This window comes from Gossypium raimondii, chromosome 1 (genome assembly GCF_025698545.1).
Source record: "Gossypium raimondii isolate GPD5lz chromosome 1, ASM2569854v1, whole genome shotgun sequence".
Classification (NCBI taxonomy): domain Eukaryota; kingdom Viridiplantae; phylum Streptophyta; class Magnoliopsida; order Malvales; family Malvaceae; genus Gossypium; species Gossypium raimondii.
In genome coordinates this window covers 8,584,941-8,607,528 of record NC_068565.1, presented here as the reverse complement: position 1 = coordinate 8,607,528, position 22,588 = coordinate 8,584,941, and the positions used below count along the sequence as shown (strand labels likewise).

Sequence of the window (22,588 nt, the reverse complement as noted above, 5' to 3'; positions counted from 1 at the left end):
TAAAATTGCAAAACAAAAAAAAACAAATTACACAATGTGTAAATGTTGATAGTTAACTTTTTTAGAATTAAGACTAAATTAACACAATTTATAAAATGTTGAGGATTAAAGTTGCAATTATATCAATTTTAAAAGATGCTACCTAATAGTTTGGTAATCATTCTATAACCTTTCATAGTGAAATTACCAAAAAAAATTACTAATAGTTGAACAACTACTAATATAGTTTACCCTTTTTATTTTAGTAAATATTGTAATTTTATGGTAGGTATAGAGAATCATTTTAGTAACTTGAAAACTACTAATTCCAAGCCCATTGTAGCTAATATTTGCCTTATGAAATTAGGTTTTGTGTGGCACTCGAAGGCATCTTCCATAAGAACAACCACAACCCAAAAATTTCTACCTATGTTTCTCTCATCAGAAGTTTCTCCCACACTTCTCACATTATTCCTTCTCTTACCACCTCCATCAGTATCTCGACCTAAGCATCTTTTTATTCTCACCGTATTACTCACACTTTTGCAATGTATAATGTATTAACCAGTACTTGATTTCTAAACCACCAAAATTCTTAAAATTGTGAAACATAAAATTACTTTATCCCATCACCTATTTGAAATCAAAATAAAAAGCTACTAAAACAAAAGAATAACAACATAACACTTGCCAAAAATAATAAAATCTCATTCTACAATAAATCTTTCACCCATAGTAAAGGATGTCACAAACCAAAAAATGGTACTAGAGCACAAAGAAAACTTGCTAAAACAAAAAAAAAAACTTTTAACACAAATGAAAGTCAAATGAATTTTTCCTTATCCCCTTACCAATTTATAGTCTCTAATGTGACCCTTCCTAAGAATTATTATAATATTTGTTGATTCCATCCACAAATTATAGTTTCACATACATATGATATAATAAAGTAAAATGATGTCGTGGATAAATCAAGCAACATCACTTCTTCTTATCTTATATAATTGCATTTTCAATTGTCCCCTTACTCCATAACCAAAATATACTCTAATCGCAACTATTCTATAACATAACTGCAATATTGGAAAAAACTCTTTCGCCAACACTTGCCAAAAGGAAAGGAAGGAAGAGAAAATAGAGGCAAAAAGAAATTGAAAACTTTCTAAGTTTCGAGGAACGTCATTTTATAACCTTTCCCTCAACATGGGGGGAAAGGGCAATTGTTATATACCTCACCCCATTCCGCCTTACTCGAATGGAGACCTTGCCAAGTGCCTATCACGTCAAAGACCATTGCCTTATCAAGAGCAAAGACCTCACCATGTCTCATACACCATTTGTAAGGTTCACAAATTCATTGTCGTGTAGACTCTAAAGACTCAACAATGTGGCACATAGCTCGAGGAACATACATTAGTATACCTGTCAGCAAGGCCACATGACTCATCCTATAAACATCAAGGAGAGGAAACCTACCTAGGAGTATGTATATATAGCTCCCAATCACTATGACATGAGAAGACATTTAGAAATCCAACTAGGCTCTTGAAATTCAACAATGTGAACTTTCTCCCTCCCTCCATCTCGCCTCTCTCCTTTCCCTTACATCTTCCCTCCCTTTCACTTAAATTACATCAACAATAATTATCCTTTTAATTTAAATATGTTCTATAAGCAACAAAAAAGTAAGATTTTATTTCTATTAAAAAGAATCTTATCTCAAAAAGGAAATCAACAATTTTGGTAACCCCAATCTAAACATGACACTTGAAGATGCTCTTGGAGACAATGCATTTAAAAAAAGAGAATGATAACTTTGTTATCACACTTTACATGGAGCTTATGCAAAAATTGATTAGTCAGCCTTGATATATATAGAAGATATATTTGATGGTTTTATAGAAAGGGAATTAAGTGAGCACGTACTATTGGAAAATGTTCCCATATTAAAGTAAACATGTAACTATTTTCTATTTATTTGAACGATGAATGAATAAATGAAGTTAATTTCACATTTCACTATTATGTCTTTTGTATTTCTATCTTTTATATTTTGCATGCAAAACAAAATCGTGACAAGCAAATATTAACTCATTGATTGTCTAAGTTCAAACTAAAGATAAATGGCATTGTAAGAACATTTACATTGTGAGAAAGACAACTTATTTCAGTAGATAATCTAAATAAGTCTGTAATCCTGTAAAAAAATAGAAGTGAGCATTTGATTAAAATACTGAGAAGGATTATTATGTCGTCTACAATTCCAAATGGAGAGATGGCTAGCCTTGGCTATCGGAGCAATTGACTCCACGGGTAGAGACGTAGGTGTATTCATTAGTAGAATGATACATTGAACTAGATTCAAGATGAATTAATTATGAATCCATTTGTGAAATAATTCACTTGTGACGTTCATAGTGTGATTTACCTAAATTCTAAGTTAGCCATTGACCATGCGTATGCAACTCATATGCTTTGATATAAGTGGAGGCTTATGCTCTAACGATAATCGAGCCCATAGCCGGTATGTTGAGTACATGACTTGTGTATGACATGACTTTACTAACAACAATGGAATTCATTACTCAGTTAAAGAGTTAATGATATCCTCTCATTGGCATTGTGTGGATTAATAAATATGGAACGTGACAACAGGCTGCTTATTCTCAAACAAGCAATTTATCTCAGTCATTTGTTAACAGTGATCATATTAATCATTAAGAAGACACAATGGTGACAACAAGATAAAATAGGATTGTATTGAGTGAAAGAATTTAGCTCAAAGGAATCAAGGATATCATTTGAGAGAAACACACACATGACGAGGCCATTGGACAAAACAGTTGGATTAATTGTTTTCGTAAAGAGTATAAAATAAGGAGTTTTCAATCATGGTACTTCTTATGGATTAACTCTATGATTAAGTAATTGTGAATTATCGGAAAGATGCTTATGGACATAATTGCAATTACTAGAGCCTAATTGTATATGCTCGATTGGTCCCTCCGCTAGCCCAACAAAAGCTCGATCGAATTGCAATTTGAATCAGAAGAAAATTCTATAACTTTGGAAATCATTTAATTGAGTCGATTTATTCGATGTGGAATTAAATTAAGTGGCCGTGAAAATTGTTCAACTAGATAATTTGATTAAAGAATTTTCTTGAAAAATTAATTTGGAAAATCTAAGTGATTTTTGGGAAAATTAATTTTGATCAAGTAAAATTAAATTAATCAAATTAATTAAAATTAATATGATATTTTTGGAAATTAATTTTCAAGTCAGACAATTGGCCCAATGAGTAATTGAACTTAAAAATTGGACCTGAAATCGTAAATTGAACCTAGGAGCCCAAAACCAAGACTAAGACCCCAAAACTAGTCAAATCGGGCTGATAGTCCAACCGGTGGCTAAACCAGATCGACAGGGTTGTCACTGGACATAGCGGTACTAGCGGCTGGCGACGGTTGGTCTTGTAGAGAAAATTCTCTGAAGAGATTATTTCATAAAATTTCTAGAGATATTTTTCTGATTTACAATTTGACTCAAAAGTTTAGAGAAATTACAAAATTGCTCCACTAGCAATTTTTTGAAATTTTTTTATTTGAAATGAACCCACTCTCGATAGACGTGGAGGAGAAGGCTACTCGGTCGAAGCACTTATTCTAGACAAATCGAAAAGGTGAAATTTTATTTAAGTGTTTATTACTTTAGATATCACAACCAAAATCATTTTTCAAAACCCGTTTTTTCCAACTATTGTTGAGTAGATTTACGATGATAGAAAATTAAGAGTTTTCATCTTGTTCAAATATCTTCTATAATTCCACTTATCAATTAAGTGTTAACAACTTTAATCAGGAAAGGCGCATTGAGAGAAAATTCGTAATAAATGAAAAATAGTAAGGCTGCAATTATTGTGAATGGGATAAACTGAATTTAAAAGATAAGTAAGACGTGTAGACAGTTTGGTGTTGTTGCGTAATGTACACCAACACAAAAGAGGATACATTGCAACTTCTTTAGTGTTCCAGCACATAAAAGCACAGCCGTTGGGTGAAATTGAAAATTGTAAATGGATTATTCAAGTTTTGATCTTTTTCAAGGAAAAATAGAGAAAAAATGACGTCATTTTGCAACAAAGGTGGGCACATTCCCAACTAGTCTTCAAGTAAAATCATTAAGAACTTTAGGGACAAAGAATCTTTAACTCGGTTTCTAAGGAAATAAAAAAATATCAAGAAAGTATTATTGTATTTGGGGACCAATACAATTACTCAATAAGGTAGGTCCCCAAAATACATAGGGTGATGGAAATTTTGCCTCCCTCTTTACAATAGCTCCAAAGTGTCCCACATTAAAGCTGAATAATGGGTTGCTTTTTATTGGATTGAAGAAAAACATGAAATCCCAATTAGCATAAGAAGTGACAACTTTGATGCTTATTCTGGTGTAATGAAATCCAAATGCAAAAGATGGTATTCGAATGACTAAAACTATACTTGTTTTAACTTTAAATCACAGAGCAACAAACTTCCGTAGAGTTCATAATCAACCAATACTACAGATTCCGGCAAACCGGAAAGTACACGAAATACGAGATGCATATATGTTGTAATTAAATCAACATAAAGGTGTAACAACTATGGATATGTATATATCCCAAATCAGGTAGTATTTCCTACTTCAATAGGAGGCGAGTGAACCTAGCCAAAAACTTTAAGCATGTGCAACTTAGAAACCATGGATTTTGATGTTTTCCTTCTTCACAATGCCAGCCTGCTCAGAAACACAAAGAAACTGCATCAGTGCACTTCCGCTTAAGGTCACCTAAGAAATTTAAATATTCCATAAAGCGATAACAATTACCTGAACAAGGAAGGTAGATACGTTCTTACGCTGGTCACCTTGAAGTTGAATAACCTGAACACGAATGGAAAAGGTAAAAGAATTGACCATCGGACTAATTAACAAGACTTAAAAGGGGTAATAGTTACACGCACCTGGCCTAATTCAGGGTCTTGGACCACGGTGCCATTGCAGCAGAACTCCTTTTTGAGGTCTTTGAGTATCTTGTTGTAGCTGAATTCTTTCTTCAACCCCTGGACAGTTGTCAGGCTTTTCCTACCGTTCCGTTGCTGAACACGAATGTGCACATAGTCCTTTGCACCAGCACCTGAGTCCTCAGCATTTGCATCGGCAAAGGGATCTATCAAGACAATTACGAATGAAAAGTTAAATCCGTCAACAACGATGAAAATAACTGAATTGAGGAGGTTAGGATCCAAGTATACCAAAGGCAGTGGGAATTTGGACGTCGAGATCAGACATGAAACTTAGTTGATCAAAGAGGCCTAACAACCACAAGCTCGGACCTAAAATAGCAAAGCAATACCCACATCAGATCAACATCATATCATATATTACAAAAGAAAAGAAAAGTGAAGATCAAAAGTTAATGAAAAAGACAATGTTTATCGTGACCCTAAATATTTTCCTATCACTTTGGCCTTCAACTTTTAAAATTTAGTCAAATTACTTTCTATTAGACGGAAAAAAGTAATTGAACCAATAAAATTTTAACGGCATTGACCTGACAATTCTGGCGGCAATCCACCTATACTTAATAAGTAGAATTTCAAAATTAATAAAAAATATATACAAAAATTATCCATGTTAACAATATAAGCACATGTGGACCGCCATGCAGCCTGTCACATTAAGACTATTAAAATTTTAACGGTTCAATAAGCTTTTCCATTAAAAGCAAAGCAATTTGATTAAACTTTCAAGGTTAAAAAGCAAAGTGTTAAAATTTTAGGGTGAAAGTGAGAAAATAAGTAGCTGAACATGGAAAAATCAAAACCATAGGCTAAGCCAAAAACAAGCAACATCTAGTCATGACAAGATTCAAACTTGACCACAATCATCATTAACCCAGGTTTGTCCTAACATGTGTTATATACCCTCTCTAAGGAAGATTCAATTCCCAGGGTTCCAATTCCTATTTGCTCTTCTACTTACTCAATGATATAAGAAAATGCAAAATTTTACCCCCACAAAGGCTAACATTAGCTACAACTTCATTCCAAAAACATCATTATTATTAATTCTAAGCACCACATTATCAAACCAACCAAACAAGGAAAGAATCAGAATTTTAGATTAATATTTTCAATCTAATCTAATCTTCAAACAAGAATGAACAACAAGATTCCCGGAAAAGTAACAATCATAATTTTGCTGCTTTTCTTCATGCAGAAGAGATTTTTAATTTGAAGCAAATATAAAGATTTTTTATTAATATTAGACAAAACCCAGGATCAAAAAAGTTTTAGATGAACAAATGGACGGTAAAAAAATTTGATTTTTAACCCGCAAAAACATTTAAAGGAAAAAACTGAAGGAGCTTTATGGGAAAAGTTACCTGATCCAAGGATTTTTGGGATGGAGAAATGAAATTTAGGTTATTAAAAGAAGAAAAAATGAACCCTAGAAATAAGCAGAAATGTGAGAGGCGTTTGTGTGTGTTGTCGGAGTGGAGTTCAATTTTTGGTTTTTGGAAATTGAAAGGAAAGGCTTAGAAATTAATTTACTAATTAAAACTCTTTTTGGAATTTTCGGAGGTTGTACGCAAGTTATGGTGAATGAGATTCATGGGCGTGTGTCAAAATGTACTCGATTGTGATGGTGTAAACATACACGTGGCGCTCGATGGAGCTGTGTGTGGGTCAATGAGAATAAAGGAGGGAGCACTACAGTGGAGTACAATTTCTGACAACAAAAGTTAAAAAACAAAAAAAGGTTAAAACGACGACTTTTCGGGCACGACCGGTTGTCGTCTTTGGTCGGAATCAAGTTGGGTTTTAATATTAAGATATTTTTGTTCCAAGTTTGTTATTAGTAAGTTGACTCATTTCAGTTTTTCCCGTTATTTACCTTTTCTTTTAATGCTAGAATCCATCCCAATGGGTAAATTACTTTCCAGATTTATTTTTGTTTAATAATCACAAATATATATATTTTGATAATTTATATTAAGATATTTTTGATAATTTTTTAGAGAATTTTCAAAAGAATTCACAGTTTTAACTACGATTGAACATAAAATCTACAGAAAAGTAATGCATACCAAGTGTTTGAGTAAATCCTCTCAAAAGTATTCTATTACTTTGAAGGATTACAACTGAGTGATTACAAATGATGGGAAGGTCTCTATTTATAGTTGAGCTCCTCCAAATTTAACGGTACATATCGAATTAATCAATAGACTTCTCTACATATTTCATGACTCGAGCCAATTCAAGTAGATCAAATGTACCTCATTTGGACTTAGATCCGCAGTCCGCGCAATAAATGGTGTACTCTTTACCATTCCATGTAATGTTTATAACTTCCCTCTCTCCCATTATTTCCGGTATACAATAGGTTCTTCCACTATGTATTATTTGCAACACATTCACTCTTTAATAACTTTCTAATGAGACTGTAAATGGAGTTTTAAACGTTTTCTTCAAGTTGTTTTGATAAACTTTAAAAATTAAAAAATTTTCTATGCAACAGCTAGAGCTTTCACCATCCCTTGCTATTTATATATCATTTACATCACATTCACCTATCTCTATCTCCGCACTTGTTTTCTAAGGTCTCTCCGTCATCTCTTCATGTTTACTACCTAAAGGAAAGAACCCTCTACGTCCACTATAATGATCATTAATTGTAATTCTCATACTAATTTCCTTCTTCATGCATGCTAATGGTCCAAAGGTTATCCGTTCAACCCAGTAGGAGATAAATATTAAACAAAAAATTTACATATAATTCATCATCTCAATTAAAGTGATCACAAATTCAAATGATGCCAATTTCCATATTGATTCTAAATTCTAATGCATGATCTTCATGAAAAACAACGCCATAAGTTCATTTCAGTTCAAGTTATCTTAAAGTAAAATCATTGAAATTTTCATGTTTATGCTAATACCTATCTTACAGTCAACTAATGATAGTTTGCATGACTTGTAGTATTACAGCACCACAAAACTCATCCATCCTTACAGGCCAAGAAAATTAGATTTCTAAACTGAAACACAACTAGACTTTATGCCACAAACATGTAAAAAAGTATAAACAAAATCCTTCAAACTGGCATCTTTCATGATGCAATTGCTATATTTTTTTCCTCAGTGTAACTTGTCCTACATATTCTTGAGAAGGGAAGAGTGTACAATTGAATCAAGCAACAGTGATTTCCTCTGCTGTGCTGATCTCCTCTGTAAATTGAACTTTCGGCTCTAGATCGATGAACTGATTAGATTTGCTAGCTAAATGTGAAATGCTTACTCTTCCTTGACGCTTGATATAGTCAGCTACAGCCTTCATCTCCTCCATTGAGATGTATATATACTTCCCTCTATCATCCATGACACCTGAAAGTCGCCCTGCACACACACCAAATAAAGGATCGTTGCATAAATCATTACATTGTAGATGACAAGCATTTTGATTATCCATTTCCTAAAATCAGTACCCGAATTGATAATAGATAATAGTTACATACCCATACTTTCAAGGGAGGTGATCCTATTGATACATTCCTGCATCAAACAATCATTGTACTTTAAAAATAGAAGCAAACGGGGATAGGATTTAAAAAAAAAAAGGCAACACACATTCCGTTGATGGGTTTTACAATATTCAAGAGGCTGAAAGTACACATATGAAAGGGTTTTACTTAGCTATTAAGATCATATACCTGGGTTCTCAATTTGAATTCTCCAGCAAGATCTTCCAAAGGAATACATTTATGATTCTGCACGATCATATACAAATAGGTTAAAAAAAACAAAAGGCAACACAAAAATATACATTCCAAAGACTTATTGGGACCAAATAAAATTATAAAGTGGACTGATGCTCATTCAATCATTATGCAGCTCGTGTAATTTGAAAATGCTTATTATGTTCCATGAAACAGATATACACATTTGATAATTTATTTATTTGTCAATGAAAAAAGACCAGAAGGAAGAGATCTAGAAGACTGAAGAACAGCCAAAGAAAAATTTTGAGCATTCATCAAAAACAAAATTAGGATGGCTAACTAGCTTAGATACCGGGCTCAAACGTACCTTAATGTATTCCACAAAATTAGAAAGCAAATCCTGACTTCCATCTTGCAATTCGTTCTCTGTTGTTCCTTCAGCATCAACTGAAAATGCTCCTTTCCACTTTTCAAACTCCAAGGCAGCAGCTTCTTCCTCCTTGGCCTTTCGAGCTTGAGCTTCTTCTTCCTGCATAAACCATAGCAAATGTAGTGAACCAGAAAATCATATATGCAAGGGGTCATGTGTTTGGATTCTGCATGCATCATGCTACAAAGATGAAGGCAACCAACAGACCAGCCTACGTTCCTCTGCCTCACGCTCCTCATCCTTTTTCCTCCGCATTTCAGCATATCGATCCTGTTTAGTCAGCCTTGACTCACGAGCAGCCTCTTCAGCCTTGACCAAAAATCATATGAACTTAGTGAACAGTGGCCAAGAGCCCGAGTAAAACAGAAAATAGATAAGTAAACAATAAGATGATAATGATGTACCCTTCGTTGTGCATCCCTTTCTTGCCGTTTCTTTTCCTTCTTCTTTGATGCTTTAGCCTCATAATATCCATCTCCTTCCTCTTCTTCCTCACTTCCATCAGCAGTTTCTGCATTCACATTTCGGTACACAAAATGCTCAAAACCAGTGCCAGTAACCCCAAGAAGAGAAAAGAGCATAAGAAGACTAGACTGTCCTACGAGGTAAATTCAGTTGCATCCTTTGGCACCTTCCCAAAGAGAAGAAAAGGATCCTGGGCTTACTAAGAAGCGTTTACATGACCGCAACGACTTTTCAACAACATAAAGCGTTTAAATTCAGTTTGTATTCACAAAAGAACCAACGCTTACTCTCAGTCCTCACAAAGAACTCATCAGATCATAAAAAATAAGTCACTGCTGGCTATGTCCTTAGTCCACTTATAAACAGTCCCTATAAAGCATCAGTCAGAGAAAACATACCACTATTTGAAAATTAATACACTAATTGGCAGAAACAATAACATCCTGGCAAATTTATATATTCTCCTATACTTATTTCACACACGGAATTCACAACTATGGCAGGAAAGTCCCAATGGTCATTAATCAGTAAATTTGTTAAATTCTCAACAATAATTCGAACTTCAGAATTCTATCCAATTCACAAACCTTCAGCAGTTGCAGCTGACGACGAGCTAGCTCCTCCTGCAGTTGGTCTCCTCCGCATCCTACTACGAGCACCGGCCCCACCACGTACTACATTTTCCCTTCTTGGAGCCTATAACCCACACCAACCAATATAAAGAAAAACACAGAACTAAAAACAAATTTAAGACTTTTAGAATAACTTCAAACATACCTGCCGTTCTTCAACATGTTCAACGGTTGGTCGAGTATCCTGACGGCGTTTCCATATATATAACGGAACCAACGCTAGAACGAGAAACATTGAAAGAAACAAAGCTAATATTTCCTCCATTTTTTTTAAGAAACTGCAATAGAAAATAATTACTATTCAAAATAAATGGATGTAAATTTGAATGATCAAAAATATAAAACCCTAACAAAGAGAAGAAATAGGTCAAATAATTGTCATATTTAGATTCTTTAACTAAATTGAGAAAGAAGAAAGAAAACCCAGATCGACTAGTGGTAGTAGCTCCCTATTTGGATGCTTAGAAAGGTGAAAAAGAGTGAATTTGCAGGAAGATTTAGATTACCTGAGATTTCAGGCAATTTTTAAGAAATCAAGGAGACACCGTCGATAGAGTCAGATTATTAAGGAGGAAGAGGGATATAAAGGATGGAGCAACGACGTCGTTCAGGTGTTGACCAAACTAACTAGAGGATCAATTCGGCCAAAGGAAAAATAATTAAACAAAACTTTATTTTTTCTTATAAGTTCTTAATATATTTTTATAACTTGTTATTTTTAAATACAAGAGTTTTATTTTTTTTATGGTTTATATATATTTTCTTAATTTTTGTAGTATTTCTTTTATATTTGCAATAACTTGTTATGATTTTTACAATTTTATATTTTGTTTACATTTTTAATGAATTTTTATAGTCTTATTAACAATGTAAGATTAAATCTAGGACGACCACTTATTATCATCTTATTAGCCTATTAGTTTATTTTACTGTCAACTATTGAGAGAGGCTTAAATAGTTTTTAAGTTAATAACAATGGCTCAATTGGGTGTGGTTTAATTGATTTTTTATATTTTACTTTTGTTTTTAAAAGTTTAATTCAACATGAGATCCTTAAATTATGTTCTTTGTTTATGTTAAGTATCTAAATTTTACTCTATAACCAAAATTAATCTTGTCGTTACGCTTTATTACAAAAGTTATAGCCAATCGGAAAATCGTCATGCCACAATCTCATTAAAATATAATTAAATAAAAATTATATTAATATGAAAAAATATTCTCTCCCCCCTACCCTTCATCTCTATGTAGAAAATAAGTCAATCCCACCGATCTACTACTTCCATTGAAGCAAAGACAATAAATTTTTTTAAAAAAAACCCAAAAAACACACACACAAAAAAAAATCAAAGAAAAAGAAAACCCACAATGGTAAAAAGCCTTACGACCCATCAAAGCAAATAACGGAGATGATTCAATGACCAAGATGTTCAAAAACCACCACCCATTAAGGGGGGACCGTGGGGAAGAGGAGAGGGATGAGAGTGGGGGAAGGGTTTTTTTTTATTTTATATAATATTAATATAATTATTTTTATTTAATTATATTTTAATGCGGTGGTGGTGTGACATTTTTTATTTATTGAGACATTTTTTTAATGGTAAGAGCCAACTTCTGTTACGCAATAAAATTTAGATACCTGATTTGATAAAAAAATAGTTTAAATATCTAACTCAAACAACAGACATGATTTAAAGACGTGATATTGAATTGAGCAGTTTTTAAATAACAAATTGAGGTGTTAGGATAAGCTTCTGTTACTAAATAAGCTTTTTATCCTATGTTATTAAGGCCCCGTTCTTCTGCCCGTTTTAGAAGGACTTTTCCTTTTCCCTTAAAAGGAATGAAGAATAACCTCCTTCTCTCCAGATTATTTCACCATCAGAAAAGCACTTCTCTCCATATGAGAAGCTAAAAATTTCTCCTTTTCTTCAGCTTGAAGTGCTTTTGGCTGAAAATTGACCAAATTAACCTCTGCACTTTCACGCCCAGTCTCTCTTCCTTCATTCCTTCATTTCTGTTAGAAAATTTCCCTGAGATTATCGATTTTCCAGTAATCCCCCACTCTCCTCCTTCATTCCTTCATTCCTTCATTCCTCTCTGTCGATTATCGCCGTGGTTTTCTGTGGGTTCGAACTCGTATTGGAACCTGGACGAACGGATATTGCGGTGACTTGCACTTTATCGGGCGGGAGGTACATATATTTTCTTCCCCAACGTAATGATCTGTTTGGTTTCTTCATTTTGGTTTGATCTGCGGCTTTTGCCACTGTCCATTTTTTGTTTAGTATTTTCTCTGTATTGGTTTTTGAGACTAGAAATTAATAGCCTCAAAATGTTCTTAGAGGGTAGAAATGTTCTGAATTTTTATTTTTCATTTGATAAGTTAAATGAAAAAGGGAAAATCGTGAGAAGAAAGCTTTGTTTTCTTATTGTTTATCGTCATAATTTTGTGTTTTTAGTTTCTTCAATTCAAAAGTTTTCTCATTACAGCTACTGAGTTTCCAGTTCAGTTGTTTTTGGTTCCAATCTGACTCGTCGAGTCAGACTTTCATCGACTTGGTTGTGGCTCGGATGAGTTGTAGAGAGAAAATCGTTTGCATATACTCGTCATGGTAATCCATTGCTTTAGGGATTTTTAATTGCGGTTGAGTTGAATCGGTTGAACAAGGCATCTTGTTTTTTGATTCTTTACTTTAATTTTCTTTGTTAGATATTTTATAGGTTTGGCAAGCTTAAATTTTATAGGAAATTCTTTGATGGATTCTGTAAGGCCCAATTTTATGCCCAAGCCCGAATATTAAAACAAGATAAACGACAGTCCAATTACAAAGGAAAATAACAAGCCCAATGTAGCCCATGGCTTGTTGTAACAAAAATTAAAAACCCAGCCAAGACAACATTAACATTTTCGGCAGAAAGTTGCCCCCAAACCCTAGCGCCGCATGCCTCGCGTGGCCTCCTCGTCTGCCACGCCCACTCGCACGCCTCTGCCACCACTGTCGGCCACGGGCACCTGCAAGGAGAAGAAGACACGCGGACTAAAAAGAAAACAACAAAAGAAGAGATAGACAAAAAGAAACGACAAAGAATAGAACGGAAAGATTTTGTATTTTGGCTATAAAGGCCGAACGTTTTCTTGCATCGTTCTTCTTCGATTTTTTGTATTTTGGCTATAAAGGCCGAACGTTTTCTTGCATCGTTCTTCTTCGATTTTTCTTTGTAAAAAAAACGCACATCAGAAATCAAAATAGCAAAAATAAAAGTTCAAAAAGGTTAAACCTTTACTGTTTTCTATTCGTTTTATTTTCATTTTAATTTTATTTCTATCTTTTTCTTTTTACAACTTCATTTTAATAAGGAAAATAAATAAAAAAAAGAGGAGGGAGTGCACCCGAATCAGCCCTTAGGCCCGCCGTCGATGGTCTTTCGTCGTCGCCGGATGGGGTTTAGGGAGGGGCCAAAGTTTTTTCGTTCACTGTTCCATGGCCTTGGAACTCCGGCAGAGAAGGGGAACCTCCCCTTTTGTTTTTTTTTTTTGCGTTCTTTGCAGCAAAATGAAACGGCAGAAAAATGAAGGTTTTTTTAGCTTTTATGTTGATTAAAACGACGCCGTTTAAAGGGGAGACCTGCGCATCCTTGCCCTAATGGGTAATTTGCGCATTTGGTCCCCCCAATCCTGCGGCGCATTCAATGCTGCCTTTTGTTTCATTTTAATTTCGGCCACATAAGTTTTCGCGTGTTCCAATCTGGTCCTGCAAGGTGATGCGCATAAGGGATGGGGAATTCTCACAGTTAGTCCCTTGCGTCCTCAGCGCTTTTCATTTCAATCCCTTGCTCCATTTCTTTTAAATTTTTAATTATGCCCCTTTATTTTATTATGATTTCAATCGCGCCCTTAACCTTTTAACACCATTTTTTTTATTTTTTTATTTTTTTAAACTATTTCTTTTATTATTTAAGATTTTCTTTTATATATTATTTTATTTTAAACTATTTTAGATTGACTAGTATTTATCTCAAATATTTTATATGTTATTTATTTCGAATATATGTATATACCTTACCCATTCTAAATTTATATGTACTATGTAATTTAAATTGTTTCCTATCCTATTTATTTCGAAATTCTTCATATTGTTTACTTCAAAACTGTTTTATTTTTGTTTATTTTGAATTTCCATATACTAAGTATTTTGTACATTATTTTATCTTATATTAGAATGTACTATATACAATAATTATTTTAAAATTATTTTGTACCTTTTCAACTATGCTATTTGTTTTATGTTTTATTTATTATACATTTGAAGATTTTTCTCATTTTATGTTTTTATATGAACATACATATTATTTATTTTAAAATTTTTATACATAGTATTTTTAAAATTGTTTTGTATATAATTGATTTTTTCAATTTTCTCTTTTCATATTATTCATTCAAAGCCCATTTATTATTTTTCAAAACAATCCTACATTTCATTTGCTTTAATTTGTTTTATGCTACTCATTTTGAAATTGCCATGTATGCTACTTAACTTATTCATCTTTGATTATTAATACTAGTATTCAAATAATGTATGTTGAGTGGATGTTGTCATTGTGGATGCCGTAATTAATTTTTTCGCGTTTTCATATTTTTGTTATACATTTGTGTAATTTTATTCATGTATCATTACTCTATGTTTATTATTGTATTGATTAGTTCACGTCCTTATATTGTAAATTAAACTCCGACATAGTTATCCAATTTAGATTGCTTTATTTTATTCTAAGTGAGATAAATGCATACCTTCAAATAGATTACCGCTATTATTCAAAATGAATTTTGCTAAATAAGGCAATATTTTGCATTTTGGAAATTTGAGAAATTGTACCTAACTTCTTTGGGTGTCGATTTTCTCATTAAACCCAAATAACAAAATATCCTTTTAAATTTCAAACACATAAAATTTCAAAAAAAATAAAGACAATATTCTATATTTAGAAAATTCGATAAATCGTGCCCTAACTTACTGGGTTTTGATTTTCTTCGTTGACTCTAAGTAATCGAATATCCTTTTAAAATTGAAATAAATGAGGTTTAAACAAAAAATATATGCAAGCTTACTCTCGAAAATACTAGGTGTCGTGTCCTAACTTACTGAATGTGACATCTTGTTACTTCGAGATAAGAAAGCATTTTTCTATTTTGATTTATCCAAGTATTTTTTTTTTAAAAAATAACGCAATATAAAGAAGGATCGTATTTTTAAATTCTTTTCGAGTTTTTAATTTTCGACACCAAGACATTAAGTAATCAACTAGGTACCAATTCTGGGCGTATCGAGGGTGCTAACCCTTTCTCGTATGTAATGAAACTCCGAACCCATTTTTTCTGAATTTCGTAGACCAAAATCGTTGTTTTAATAAAAATTAAATCGTTTATTAAAAACAACCACTTTTTGAGGTGACCCGATCACACCTCATCAAAAAAAGGATTGGTGGCGATTCCCATTTTCGTTTTCTTTTTCAAAATCCAAGTCGACCCCGTTTCCATAAAAAAATGGTGTCAACAGATTCGATGTGATCTGTTTTTTGTTTCATCTTGTTTTTTTTTTAATTTATATGAAAAGCATTCAGGTATATCAGCTTTAGTTTTTGCTTTAGTTTTTTTCTTACGCACTTGACCATGGGATGGTTGAGTGCCCTATTAGAGAAGGCTGATGGATAGACCCAATATCTATCAGTACTCGCGATCTGGGAAGTACCTAGGCAACTTATAAGGCCTCTACATTGAGGGAAAACCTGCTCTACGTGAAAAAAAAGGGAAGTTAACTTTTGCATAACCTCTGTTTTATTTTCCTTGGGCATTGGAACAATCACAAGTGCAGGAAATAACTGGTCATATTTTGTGTGGATAATATATAGAGCGGAGTGATCTAGAACCTAGCTTTGACAGCAAATTATACCTTAATTAGGTAGAGGTAGTTCAGGGTTTTTTACCTAATTAGGATAGAAAAAAAAAATTACTGAAATAGTATGTCAGAAAAAAAAAATTACCAAAATGGGTTACTTTTTCATTGGAGCCTATTTGGTAGGCGTCAATGAATAAAATAATAATATTTTTTTTGATTAAAATATAAATTATACTTTTCCGGGTTATTATATAACCCGTATAATGCATAGTATTGGCGCTTATTTGGGAGGCGCCAATGGTGGTGCCTATTTGGAGGCACCAATGGTGGTGCCTATCTAGGAGGCGCCAATGGTGGTGCCATATTAGAAGGCGCCAATGCTGTGATTTTTCTCTATAAATACCCCCAACACAGACATAAATTTGACTACAAAAACGGAAGAAAGAAGAAGGAAGGAAGCAGAAGAAAAGAAGGAAGGAAAAGAAGAAAAAAATTAGGTATTTTGGTTTTTTTTTTTAAATAGAATGTAGAGTTTTGTTAGTAATTTTATTATTCGAAAGTTATTTTGCCATGTTATTAATTTTGTTAGTTTGAATGAAAAATTTTGCATTAAAATTTTATGTATTTTGTTTACATTTTGAAACTGTTTTAAGAAATTTGAAATTCTTTTTCTGATCTAGTATTGAAGATGGAGAATCGGTTTTTTGTATGCGTTTATTTCGATGGAGAAATTTTAACAACAAGCTGTGGGATGTATATTTGAATGTCGCAAACAAGTAGCAATGAGATTTGATAGAAATATCTTGTTTGATGATATGAAGGAAAAATTAGTGAAAAATTTATAGACATTGTGGGAGAAGGATATCAAAAGTTTTCTACAAGTTTCCGGTATCAACAGATCCAATAAAATTTACGAAATGGAACTTGTAGCGATGAAGACGTGGAAACAATGGTCGCTCTTTATTGTGGGACTTGAGTAACAAAAATGCACCGATTCGGTTATTTCTTTGAGTTATCCGATTGTGGAGGCAATGAAGATCCCACTCCATTAGGTGAAGAAGATGGAGTTGAAGCGCCGTGTATGGTGGTTCCGTATCGTATGTTGATAGTCAATCACCTATACATGGGATAAATATTGATCTTAATCTTTGCGGTAGAGGCCGATGTGGTTGGTGGTGATGTATACTATAGTAGTGATCCTGTTGATTCTGAAGTGGATAGTGAGAGTGATCCGACGCAGACGAGGTCCGGATGATATTGACGACGAAGGGTGAATGAGGATGGAAATGTTAATGCGTCTTCAGTCGGAAACCAGATTCATCGTATTGTGATACACAATAATCCTGGGGCACACATGTCTCGGATAGACCCGTCTGGCATGGGCGGTGAGTTTCGGAGTACCCTGAAATACCACATGGTTACCGAATGGGCGTATATTCTGATCCAGATGAGTTGCGCGTGGGCCAGAGTTTTGAAAGTAAGGAAGAATGTATGTTTGCAATTAAGCGGTATAGCATGAATATATCAGTAGATTACAAAGTCATCGAGTCTAAACCAACATTATATATTGGAGAGTGTTGGAGGTCGGCGGAAGGTCGCAATTGGCGGTCGAATTGCATTTATCGAAGTCGCGAGATGGGAAATCTGAAAATTTGTGGAGCCCCACATGCACTTCAACACGTATGATGAAGATCATCGAAAACTTGACTCCAAAACTATCGTACATGCATCACGGCAATGGTGAAAGACATGCCGACCATTAAAGTTTGATCGATTCTTTGAAATACAAGCACGATTCGATGTCGAGTACCATACCGGAAGGCATGGATAGCTAAGCAGATGGCAATGGAGCAATTGTGCGGAGATTTCGATGCATCGTACAATAAATTACGAGGATGGATAGCCGCCATGAGGAACACGTGGCGGGGATCGTAATTGAGTTGCGACACGATCTTATGACGGTCCAAATGACCAACTACAATCGAGAAAAGAATTTTCCATCGGATGTTCGGACTTTTGATCAATGTGCGCGCATTTCCCCACGCAAACCATTTGTGCAAGTAGATGGAACACGGCTATATGGAAAATACACAGATCTTACTTCTTGCGGTTGCTCAAGACGGCAACAGGAACGTACTCCCGATAGTACCATCTCATTAATAGTACTTGATATGTGATTATTATTATTAATTAGAGAAACCATTTCCGCAAATCGCAATAAAAAATGAATTACATTAATTTGTTTCAAAAATCAATAATTCTTGTTAAATAAATACAAAATCAAATAAAATTTATTTATATAAAAGTTACATTATATAAAAATTAAATGAGTTAACAACAACTATATGATTAAAAAATCAGTTATAATTAAACTTTTAATAAAATGATTTTAATTTTTTATAATTAAACTTTTAATGAAATGATTTTTAATTTTTTTATAAACTTTATATGTTAAACTCACCAAATACTAAACTAAACACAACAACTTATAGCTTAATCCTAAATTACTAATAAATTAAATTTTAAATAATTACAAACACAAAATATTGTGAAATTTTCCCAAATTACTAACAAATTAATTATAAAATAATTACAATATTCATACAAAAATTACAATATTACAATATATCCCCACATTACAATATTCATACAAAATTACAATATTACAATATTCATACAAAAAATTGCAATATTCATACAAAATTATAATATTACAATATTCATACAACATTACAATATTCATAAAAAATTATAATATTCATACAAAATTACAATATTACAATATTCATACAAAAAATTGTAATATTCATACAAAATTATAATATTACAATATTCATACAAAAAATATAATATTCATACAAAATTACAAAATTACAATATTCATACAAAAAATTGCAATATTCATACAAAACTATAATATTACAATATTCATACAAAAATTTATAATATTCATACAAAAGTACAATATTCATACAAAAATTACTAATCCAAAACTATAAATACAAATTTAATTATAAAATAATTACAATATTCATACAACATTACAATATTCATAAAAAATTATAATATTCATACAAAAATTTAAAATATTCATACAAAATTCTAATCTAAACTATAAACACTAAATATAGATAATTTATAATTAATAATTAATAAAAAATTCACAATATTTTCTAAAATATATCCTAAAAATTTCACAAACTATAAACCTTTTAAATTATAAACAAAATTATTTATTAAAAAATACATTACCTTTTTTTTTTTCTTCTTCTTCTCCTTTCTCTCTTTTTTTCTCTACTGTGTGGATGATTTTGGGACCATTTGCTATTACTTATAGCAAAAATAAAAGCTTATGAAGGACAATTCACTAGCAAAGCAGCAGACATGCGAAGTGACACCCATTGGCGCCTCTCCATCAGGCTCCTTCATTGGCGCCTACTTGAGAGGCGCCACCAGACCCGACCCGTATTTTTGACCCGTATTTTTTTCAAAAAATATTAAAAAAATATAAAATTATATTTTATTAAATTATTATTATTATTATTATTTTATTCATTGGCGCCTACCAAATAGGCTCCAATGAAAAAGTAACCCATTTTGGTAATTTTTTTTTCTGACATACTATTTCAGTAAATTTTTTTTTCTATCCTAATTAGGTAAAAAACCCGGTAGTTCACCTCAAGTATAGGTAGAATGAGGGTGATGAGCTCCATGGTTTGACCATGGTGCCTGAGGCTTCTAATGGGATGATGCCCGATCACTATCTTCCACTTATCAACTGATCCCCTCAGTGCGCATCTCAATTCCTCAAACTAGTAGACACGATACTTTTACATTAATCCTGAAAATGTATGATAAATGATCTTGTGTGCTAAAGTAATTGATGGCTTTACATGCTGTTCTAAAGATCAGCTGGTGTTTCTTGGCACATGTTATGAGTGATTATATGCTTTGTAAATGATCAATCATCTTTAACAATAGTTGGAAATCCATAGCGATACATTATTACACTAGTTTTGCTTTATGGTGATGTTTTCATTATAGTGACCATGAAAGCGATACCATGTGGAATATTTTATCACAAGAAAGATAAACTGTAGCGAGTTTTATCAAGTCTTTCCAAAGCGAGAGGTTTTCACACTTGCGGTTTCGATTGTATTTAGGATTGGATTTCTTTTCGGATGGCGGATGTATGGTCTTGTGGAGTGACTCTTTACGTTATGTTGGTATGTGCATGTTTGTACGTGTGTTTTCTTGTTTTTATTTTGTGTTTCTTTTTTCTTTCTTCTTATCTTGTGCTGAAGCATGATCTTGTAAACTGTCTATTCCTTTGGAGTTATGTTTGGTCATAATCCGTAAAGAAACTTTCTTGCTAAATGAGGAAAAAAGTATGAAGCAGGGTATTTTTATTTCGCTACATATGAAGTGGAATTGCCTTTCTAGGGGTGGCTGTTTGTATATATGTCATATGGGGGTTAAGGATGCCATGGTAAGGCGACACTACTATGTTGGCGAGTAAGATGAGAGCCACTGGCTGACAATTTCTTATTTCCTCTGGATGCTCAACACATATGTCATGCTGCAAAATTGTTTCTTGCCAATGATTTATTTTATGTTCTTATGAACAAAGTTCGACTCTGATCTTTGATGTAGTTTTATGTCATTATCATGAAATTTAGGCAGAACCTAAGAACTATTTCTTTGTTTATGAGGCTACTTTGTTAGTGGCTTATTGGCAATGATCTTTTCTGGATGTGTATTATTCAACCATCTATTTATACACTTTCTGTACTTTATTTACAAAAATAGCATTATGTTACTCCTCGGTAGACACTTTAGTTCCTTTCTTGTTCATCTTAAAACATTATGCAATGTTAATGATGTGGACTGTCTACTAATTTGGCATATTGCTTGGTTCCTGAGACCCGTTATTTAAATGATTGGAATTGAAGAATTCATCCTAACAATCTTCTTTCCATGAAATATTCTTTTTTGCCTTCTTCATCAGACAGTCTCAACTTTCATTTTCATATGCTTATCAAATATAAGTATTGTATTAACCAAATCATTTATTGAATATAACCAAATCATTTTCAGATGCTTATCAAATATAGCATCTAGTTTAATGGATTCACTTTAAATTGTAAATGCTATTGACAAATTTTTAGTATTTATATTTGGTATATAAATATTATCCCTTTTAAAACTTTAATCCAAATATATGTAATATTTTAATTCATTAGGTTTATGTTTTCTATGTTATGTTAGTATATAATATGAGTTATATATTCAAATACATTTTAAAATAAAATAATACAAATGTGTTAAAAGCATTAATTAAAAATAAAAATAATTTTTATAATAATACAATTGTGTCAATATCTAATTACAAATATTTAATTTTATATTTAAATATTTAAATATAGTTTATTTATTCAAATTAAATTTTATAAATAATTAATATTAATTACTTAGAAATATTTAAAATTAATATTATATATTAAAGTATTAACAATAAGTTATAATAAATTATTTTTATATTTTTGCTAAAATATCATAATATTAACTAATTTGAACATTATTTAAATACATATTTGTTACTTTATAATCTTATGTCTAAAATGGACATTTTATTTTTCAAAAGCACTTTTTGACAGCAATACCAAACACTCAAATTTCTCAAAAGTAATTCTCAAAAGTACTTCTGAAAAGCACTTCTCAAAAGCATTTCTCAAAAGCAATAAAGAACTGGCCCTAAGTTAGTAACCATGAAACAAATATTTTATGATATCATTATTTATTAATTTAGTTGGAATATACAATTTTAGTTAGAGATGGATTTGGAGGATGCATTGCTAGGGATAGATAATGTAGCACCCGTTAGCCCTAAATCGTCGCCGGAACAGGGTTATGAGGCATTATTGGACATCTCGGACAATTTATAAATAATTCTTAGATAAATAACGAACATATATAAAAGAATCATAAATTCATATAAATTTATGCTAATTGGCTTCATTTAAAAAAATTGACAGATTTTTACTTATTTTACATAAAACCCCTACAAACTTAAAACCAAAAACAAACCAATACCAATATTTCAGTTAATGATTTTATACTTTAAAACACTACTAAATCATGCTTAATAAATTGATTTACTACTTTAATTATAAAAGGTTAAAGTTAACATGTAAAAAAACTAATTCATATCTTTCATTTCATTTCAAGATTTAATACTAAGTTTAATAATTTATAACTTTAAACTTTATTTATCATCCAAAAGATTATAACCATTTACTTACAACCAAGATCATTTAGCATATATATTTACATATATATATATATATATATATATACGACTTGTGTACAATCACCTAGCACATGCCACATAAACAAAAGGAAGAAATACATCACCAAAATT

At 32.2% G+C, this 22,588-nt stretch overlaps 2 protein-coding genes and 1 long non-coding RNA gene across 4 annotated transcripts; all 3 read right to left on the bottom strand.

The window, feature by feature from the left end:
- Nucleotides 1-4,466: 4,466 nt before the first annotated feature.
- On the bottom strand, nucleotides 4,467-6,599 carry LOC105780290 (protein translation factor SUI1 homolog 2). The gene is made up of 5 exons (XM_012604527.2): nucleotides 6,407-6,599; nucleotides 5,274-5,354; nucleotides 4,983-5,188; nucleotides 4,849-4,902; nucleotides 4,467-4,758 (listed from the first exon to the last, which is right to left on the bottom strand). Exons 2-5 carry the CDS (start codon nucleotides 5,308-5,310, stop codon nucleotides 4,714-4,716), a joined length of 342 nt encoding a protein of 113 aa, XP_012459981.1. The 5' UTR covers nucleotides 5,311-5,354; nucleotides 6,407-6,599; the 3' UTR covers nucleotides 4,467-4,713.
- Nucleotides 6,600-7,905: 1,306 nt separating this feature from the next.
- On the bottom strand, nucleotides 7,906-10,915 carry LOC105780264 (DDRGK domain-containing protein 1). Of its 2 annotated transcripts, none has more exons than XM_012604492.2 (9): nucleotides 10,777-10,915; nucleotides 10,416-10,548; nucleotides 10,226-10,334; nucleotides 9,578-9,684; nucleotides 9,381-9,482; nucleotides 9,111-9,272; nucleotides 8,735-8,791; nucleotides 8,540-8,576; nucleotides 7,906-8,420 (listed from the first exon to the last, which is right to left on the bottom strand). In XM_012604492.2, the coding sequence occupies exons 2-9, from the start codon at nucleotides 10,533-10,535 to the stop codon at nucleotides 8,215-8,217; spliced, it is 900 nt and encodes a 299-aa protein (XP_012459946.1). In that variant the 5' UTR covers nucleotides 10,536-10,548; nucleotides 10,777-10,915; the 3' UTR covers nucleotides 7,906-8,214. The 2 variants fall into 2 exon arrangements, with proteins under 2 accessions (XP_012459946.1, XP_052487206.1); XM_052631246.1 differs by having other exon boundaries at nucleotides 10,694-10,819.
- A 2,095-nt stretch (nucleotides 10,916-13,010) lies between these two features.
- LOC128041313 (uncharacterized) lies at nucleotides 13,011-13,827 on the bottom strand. The gene is made up of 2 exons (XR_008196109.1): nucleotides 13,665-13,827; nucleotides 13,011-13,488 (listed from the first exon to the last, which is right to left on the bottom strand). It is a non-coding gene; the product is annotated as an uncharacterized LOC128041313 (long non-coding RNA).
- Nucleotides 13,828-22,588: the final 8,761 nt, after the last annotated feature.